The sequence below is a fragment of the Aulostomus chinensis genome, chromosome 1 (genome assembly GCF_037954235.1).
Source record: "Aulostomus chinensis isolate RoL2024-O1b breed Wild chromosome 1, RoL_Achi_v1.0, whole genome shotgun sequence".
Classification (NCBI taxonomy): domain Eukaryota; kingdom Metazoa; phylum Chordata; class Actinopteri; order Syngnathiformes; family Aulostomidae; genus Aulostomus; species Aulostomus chinensis.
Genome location: NC_141320.1, coordinates 19,839,797 through 19,846,984, shown reverse-complemented (window position 1 = coordinate 19,846,984; position 7,188 = coordinate 19,839,797). Strand labels below are relative to the sequence as shown.

The window sequence follows — 7,188 nt, the reverse complement described above, 5'->3', positions numbered from 1 at the left end:
TTCACCAAGAAGAGTCTGGGGTCAGGGGCTTGATGAGTAGAGCTGTTTAGTCAGGAGGAGGCTGCTCTGATTGGTTCCTGACACTGAAACAAGACCTTCATATATTTATGATGACATCACCAATAGGAGCCTTCAGTCTGTCAGGGGGTAGAATTCAGTCAGCACCAATGACATCAGAGTCAGAGTTCAGACATCAAAGTATATTGGAAAATATACTGCAGTATAATAAATATTAGATTTCCATGTATGGGAACCTCACTCTCAAAAGTAAAAAGTATTCTTTGTGCTGGTCCAGGCCAAGATGGTGGTGTATGTGAGCTGAAGGAGGAGGGTGGGTTCTGTTCCTGTGTGTGGAACTCATCAGATCCAGGATCCAGGATCCAGCTGGACTTCAGCTTTCATCAAATATCAGGAGATTTGGACTCATTTAGAAATGTGTGGTGCCACCAGAGAGTCCTGAGTCCTGTGGAAGACGACAAGCTGTTGTTGGTGAACCTGCTGAAGATAAAATGTGTGTGTGTGCGTGTGTGTGTGTGTGTGTGTGTGTGTGTGTGTGTGTGTGTGTGTGCATGTACACTGTAATAAATGATTTTTGAGAGTAGTAATTATAATCCATGAAAATCGTCTAAAATTTACTCGATTATTCTAGTCAGCAAGAGAATAAATAAAAATAGGGTAAACTATCCCCAATTGCTAACAGCATTAAGTGTTACATCGAAAAATTTAATAAAATATACCCAGAAGCCATCAGTCCTATGCAGCAAATTGCGCATGCGCCAGACTGCGACTGGATTTGAACCTGATTCTAACCGAAGGCTGCAGATCGTCGGAGTACCGTTACTGGACTGAAGGTAAATTAAGACGACTCTTTTACATTTTGCTCTTTATATAATCACGAATGTAAATGTTGATTTATGAAATGATAGATACTTCACGAGTTGTGGTCTCCTGCTTGATTCTGAATACTTGAACCAAATGTTTCAATCAGTGACAGGTGGCAGCTCTTTATTCAGTAATGTTATGCTTACGTGCACAGTCGAGCTTGTTTATGAATCATAACATGTAGTGAAGTTGTTTTATTGCCCAGTTATGTCGTCTCCGCTGCATTATGATACAATATTCCCTCTTTCAACTCCTTAATAATGGACCATTAGTGGCTTTGCGTGCAATTCGCGCGCGGGAGTTCACATACCTCGGTGGTGGTAGCATGCGTACATGTACGTTATAACTCTACATTGTTTACATATCGTATTTAGGGATGTGAACGACTTGTTATTTTGCGAGTCGATTTTTCAGACATATTTGGAGCAATTTTTGGTAGGTTGCCCCTTGATTCTTCCCGTTAGCAGGTGGCGCTATATGCTATCGCTAAGTTAGCAAAGTTGCTAGCAATAGCATATAGCGCCACCAGCTAACGGGCAGAATCAAGCGGCAACCTACCAAAAATTGCAATTCATTAAATGGCGACTATACCAGGGATCCAAAACAGAGCAAAACCGAGAGAATTCCCTGTGAGCACCATGTTAAATCCCCTCAACTTCACAGAATAATTCAACCCATTTAAAGCCTGTTTAAGCTTTTGCCTCCTGACAACTGTGTGTGTGTTTTTTTTGTTTTTTTTTAGTCGTCTGGACATTAGCGTCGATTAGCATGCTAACTCCATAGCCGGTACTGTCCTCATAGACTGCATAAAGAGTGACTGGAACCGACTGAACTCGTGTTCGCCGTGGAGTCGTTACTGCCGTGGCAGGCGTTGGCTCGCCCCAATCGAGCAAGCTGATGCTAATGTCCAGACTACCAGAGAGGCATGTGGCTGCAGACCTCCACTGTCACTACGGGAAATCACGTGATACATTTCAAAATAAAATCGTGAGGGCACTTCCTACTAGCGTCGCTTTTCTCACCAATGCATTCATTAGTAATCAATATAACGTAAAATATTTTAATTACTTGTCAATAGTATATATTTTTTTTTGTTACTAAACTTTTTTAAAAAATTTCGTTAAGTGCTTTTGTTTTATGTTGGCATGAGCGTGGATATTTTATTTTGAATGAACTGTATGCCGAATGGAGGCTGCCTGAGAGCGGAGGCTGCCTGAGAGGAGCGACCTCACAGTGGAGGTGTGCAGACTAACAGTACAGTGTTCTCATTAATGATTGCCGTCTATACAATCTAAGATTATACACTGTACTGTTAGTCTGCACACCTCCTCTGTGAGGTCGCTCCTCCCACAGGCTCCTCTCATGCAGCCTCCGCTCAGGATATAGTTCATTCAAAATAAAATACCCACATTCATGTTCAACTTAAAACAAAAGCACAGAAAGACACTTGGGTACATGGAGAGCAAGATCAGTGAACACCGTTACAGGTTTCAAGAAGTGTTCCCAGAGGAGACATTGAAACCAAAACACCACTTCCTTGAACATTATCCATGGCTTACGACTGTTTTTGGGCCACTTGTGAATTTCTGGACAATGCGGTTTTGAAGCCAAACATCGATTTTTCAAAAGGATTGTGAGGCAGACTGTGTCTTTTAGAAACATTGTCATGACACTGGCAAAAAAACACCAGTCAATGATTGCATATCATACACCTGATTGCAACAATCAGAGGTCAACACTGTCGGTGTCCCGGATGACTCAAGTGGCAGTCGATGTTCTAAATGACAGCATTAAGGAGTCATTTGCAAGGGAGTTCCCCAGAGCAGAGGTTGTAAACATGACAAGCAAGGTAACCATTTTAGGCACAGACTACAAAGTTGGAATGCTGCTGCCCTTTGGATCGACAGGAGGCTTGCCTGACTTTGGAGAAATACTGCAAATAATAATTGTGCATGAAACCCCAGTCTTGGGCCTGAAATTGCTGAGTGGATGGTGAACACATGAGGAGCTTTAAGGTGGAGCCAACAGGAGAGAGAAAAATCCTCCAGCATTCAAAACTCAAGGATACATACCCCCTGGCTGCATACAGTACAGCAGATGGTCGGATGGTGTGCCTTAAACACTTCATTGGCACATTTGAGGAAGTAGACTTGGGTTGAGTAATTGTCATATCAATTGTGTGCACACTTTGCCAGTTGAAAGAAAACAAGAACTTGGTGTCTTAAAACAAAATACATGAGTTTAAAGGGCTGTCCACACTAACAAATATAAGAATAAAACTACTCAATCCTGTACTCACCACATGGTACTAAACTAGGGTGTGTAAAGTCTGGAAATGTTCAAATGAAAATGAAATGAACCTGTGCAAGTAAACATATCTATCAACTGTCTAAATTTCTTTAGGTTATCTGTCAATACAGCTGAGGACAACACTTCCCAACAACAATGGCGGTCCGGTTACGAGTCCTAATAGAAGAACAAAACATACAGAAGCTGATGCTTCCGGCAGGAATGCCTCATACAGTGGAAGACCTTGTTTCAGTTGTTGGTAAAACTTTCCAGTTACATGGGGAATTTGGACTATTATATGAAGACGAAGACTTTGGGAACCATTTTTTTACTCTTACCTCAACTGCGGATCTGCACCACAAGGCCACTGTGAAAGTGGTAAGAAAAGAACCACTGATCACCCTTGACCTACACCCACTACCACTGCATAAATCAGGACTGTCCTCAACAGTGAGCTCACTGGACACCACTCATGAGAGTAAAAGTGAATTTGACACCCATCCGGGAGATCCTGATCCATCCTCTCAAGTGTCTGTGCATCGTCCAGCTCAAAGACACCATCATTCTCCCTGGTTCATGCCGCTCTGCTCCATGGCCAGTGCCATTTAAAATTCCACAGTTTTCCCGTGATGTTGAGCTTATCCTTGCAGATGCAAACAAGTCTTATCAAGACACTGGAATACACTTCCGAGATGCAAGAGTGAAATCAGCAATAATGCATGACCTTTCAAAAGTAATTTTCTCTGTCACTGCATACCCCACAAATGAGCAAACAACCTCAGTGTCTGAAGCCCTTGTTCAGAAGTTTCCATGCCTTCAGGAGCCGGGATCATTTGCTGGGTTATACGGCTGGCAGCAGCGCATCAAGTACCAAATGCACAATTACCGTGCCAAGCTAGAGTCACCAAAATATGCCTATCCTGAAGTAGAAGTCAACACATTAAGGAGGAAGCATCCAGACGGTAAAGGTCCCGCTAAAAATGTGAAAAAGCCAAAGAAAGCCGAGGTAAATGATCTCCCTCCGCATCCTGCTGGAGAAGATGAAGACCCGTTGGAGAATGAGAGACTTGAATTGATCAGTGAAATAAAAAAGAAGAATAATGCAAAGACAATCGCAGAAAAAATGTCCAAAACCTTTTCAAGTCGAAGAGTCGAAGTGGTGACCCTCAGCCCATCCATCAGTGTCTTCAAAGAAAGGTGGCCCGCATTATTCAGTGAGGCTCAGGTGAGAATGTTTGATCATCTTTCTCTCCACCAAGAAACATTCATTTGTTTACTTTAACTTTGATGTCTGGTGTCTGCCATTGAACGTTTCGTACACTGTTCATTGACTCGTTCACCACATCAAAGAAGAGTTCCGTCGTATAACGACAATGTCCTTGGAGGGGACATTCATGCTTAAACTTGATGGGTACACACCCCGTCTTCTGCAGCTGATGCGTGCAAAAGGAGGAGCTACTGGTTCCAAGATGCGTCCTCTGCTGGACTCTATAAATGAGGTATGTTTGCTTTGAGGAATGAGCAAGATGTGATTGAAGTGAAATAGAAGTGAAATCATTTGAAACATTTGCATTGTCATCCATGAAGTGAAAGCTCTAACCAAGAGTTCATCATAAAATCGGTGAAGTGTCAAATACTGTGTGTGAAAAAGTGCCTTCAGTGTAAGGGCATGTAAATCTGTATTTAATAAATGGATCTCCTCACAGTCTCAGAGCATTTACCAGAAGAGGGATGGAGTTCTCCGCTGCCTCATCAGTCATCTTGGGGACAGGCAAGAAGAGCTCTTCCAAGACTGCCAGGTATGTTGGGAAGTGACTGATGGCTGACTGGCCTCCTTTACCTGCTTTCCCTCCTCCCCTACCTCCTCTCCTCTGTTATCTTTTCTCCTCTCATCTCTCCTCTCTCCTCTTCTCCCATCTCTGCTCTCTCCTCTCCTCTCATCTCTGCTCTCCTCTTCTCTCCTCTCTCCTCTTCTCTCATCTCTGCTCTCCTCTCTCCTCTTCTCCCATCTCTCCCCTCCTCTCCTCTCGTCTCTCCTCTCTCCTCTTCTCTCATCTCTGCTCTCCTCTCTCCTCTTCTCCCATCTCTCCTCTGCTCTCTCCTCTTCTCCCATCTCTGCTCTCCTCTCTCCTCCCATCTCTCCTCTTCTCTCATCTCTGCTCTCCTCTCTCCTCTTCTCTCATCTCTGCTCTCCTCTCTCCTCTTCTCCCATCTCTCCCCTCCTCTCTCCTCTTCTCTCATCTCTCCTCTCTCCTCTTCTCTCATCTCTGCTCTCCTCTCTCCTCTTCTCCCATCTCTCCTCTGCTCTCTCCTCTTCTCCCATCTCTGCTCTCCTCTCTCCTCTTCTCTCATCTCTGCTCTCCTCTCTCCTCTTCTCTCATCTCTGCTCTGCTCTCTCCTCTTCTCCCATCTCTCCTCTCCTCCCATCTCTCCTCTTCTCTCATCTCTGCTCTGCTCTCTCCTCTTCTCTCATCTCTCCTCTTCTCCCATCTCTCCCCTCCTCTCTCCTCTTCTCTCATCTCTCCTCTTCTCTCATCTCTGCTCTCCTCTCTCCTCTTCTCTCATCTCTGCTCTCCTCTCTCCTCTTCTCCCATCTCTGCTCTTCTCCCATCTCTCCTCTCCTCTCTCTTCTCTCATCTCTCCTCTTCTCTCATCTCTGCTCTCCTCTTCTCCCATCTCTGCTCTCCTCTCTCCTCTTCTCCCATCTCTCCTCTCCTCTCTCTTCTCTCATCTCTGCTCTCTCCTCTCTCCTCTTCTCTCATCTCTGCTCTCTCCTCTTCTCCCATCTCTCCTCTCTCCTCTTCTCCCATCTCTCCTCTCTCCTCTTCTCTCATCTCTCCTCTCTCCTCTTCTCTCATCTCTGCTCTCTCCTCTTCTCCCATCTCTCCTCTCTCCTCTTCTCCCATCTCTCCTCTCTCCTCCCATATATATACACCCTTAAATTAAAAAATCACATGCTTTTTCTTATTCCTTTTTAACATGGAGGACTCATGTGAGGACCACAGAACAAACGATGAAGGTGATCCTGGTCCATAATGTCATGGCTGAGGAGGATCCCGCAGAAGTGTCAGTTGTGATTGAGGGCAACCAAGTTCTGGCTGGGTGTGGAAACCCAACCAACGCCTGCATGCTGTTGATGGGCTTGATCTGTGCCCTGAACCTTGAGTATCCCAAAACACTCCAAAATACCTTCCAAGTATTCCAGAAACTCTTCTTGGAGCTTGATGGAGCAAAGCTGTTCAAGAAGGTCCACACCCTCAAAACCAAGCTAATGGAATGAACTATTTACATCAGGGGTCCCCATCATGTGCCATGGGGGGCTGAGAGAATGGAGCTTTTTTGGTTTCTTTTTCAAGCAATCCCCCCCCCCCCCAAAAAAATCAAGCCATCAAAAACAAAAAAAATTGCAAACAGATACAAAATTTAAAAAAAGACTCCAACAGATTTGCCTTTTTTCTTTTCCTTGTTTTCTTTTCTTTCTTTCTTTTTTCTAATTAGTTCTCTTGGTCTCTGGTCGATGGTGTCGCGAGTGGTTGGAATGAAAACCTGCACACTCGGCCCTCCATGGGACATGATTGGGGACTCCTGCTTTAACACTCTAAAAGCAGCTTCTCCATCGTTGAACCACTCTTCCTCTCAGCAGATTTCTATTCCCTCTCTCTTCTCGTCTCTTTACTCTCTCCGTTACACTGAGGTGACGGTGGGCTTCGTTTGTTCAGCTGGAAAACATGAGCTGTTCCTTTAGTTAAAGAAGCATCAATCACACGGCCGCTTCCATGCACCAGTTTCTACCTTAAAGACTGATCATCTGCTGATGTTTGATGCTTTATAGTTCTCCACTATGTTGTCTGTTGCATCTGAGAGAAATGCCCGCTATGACATAGTTTCCTTCACATTTATGACTGAAAATGGTCGACTGTAAAATGTATTTAGGAGCATGTTTGAAGATAAAGACCAGGATGAAGTGAAGTCACAGCAGCCTCTGAACCAGTGTTTGTCACCGTTCATGATTTCAGT

The 7,188-nt window shown here is 44.3% G+C and overlaps 1 protein-coding gene across 1 annotated transcript; it reads left to right on the top strand.

The window, feature by feature from the left end:
- The first annotated feature begins 2,635 nt into the window (after positions 1–2,635).
- Positions 2,636–6,484, top strand: LOC147270704 (uncharacterized). The gene is made up of 5 exons (XM_086205335.1): positions 2,636–2,731; positions 3,992–4,396; positions 4,515–4,670; positions 4,878–4,972; positions 6,172–6,484. The coding sequence occupies exons 1-5, from the start codon at positions 2,636–2,638 to the stop codon at positions 6,449–6,451; spliced, it is 1,032 nt and encodes a 343-aa protein (XP_086061461.1). The 3' UTR covers positions 6,452–6,484.
- The last annotated feature ends 704 nt before the right edge of the window (positions 6,485–7,188 follow it).

What these genes read in the sequence shown, in the direction of transcription:
- LOC147270704 (XM_086205335.1), top strand. Translation starts at nt 2,636, where the DNA reads ATGACTCAAGTGGCAGTCGATGTTCTAAATGACAGCATTAAGGAGTCA. An exon ending in TTGTAAACATGACAAGCAAG is followed by an intron (nt 2,732 to 3,991) that starts GTAACCATTTTA and finishes CCATGCCTTCAG; the next exon opens with GAGCCGGGATCATTTGCTGG. An exon ending in CTCTTCCAAGACTGCCAGGT is followed by an intron (nt 4,973 to 6,171) that starts ATGTTGGGAAGT and finishes TCATGTGAGGAC; the next exon opens with CACAGAACAAACGATGAAGG.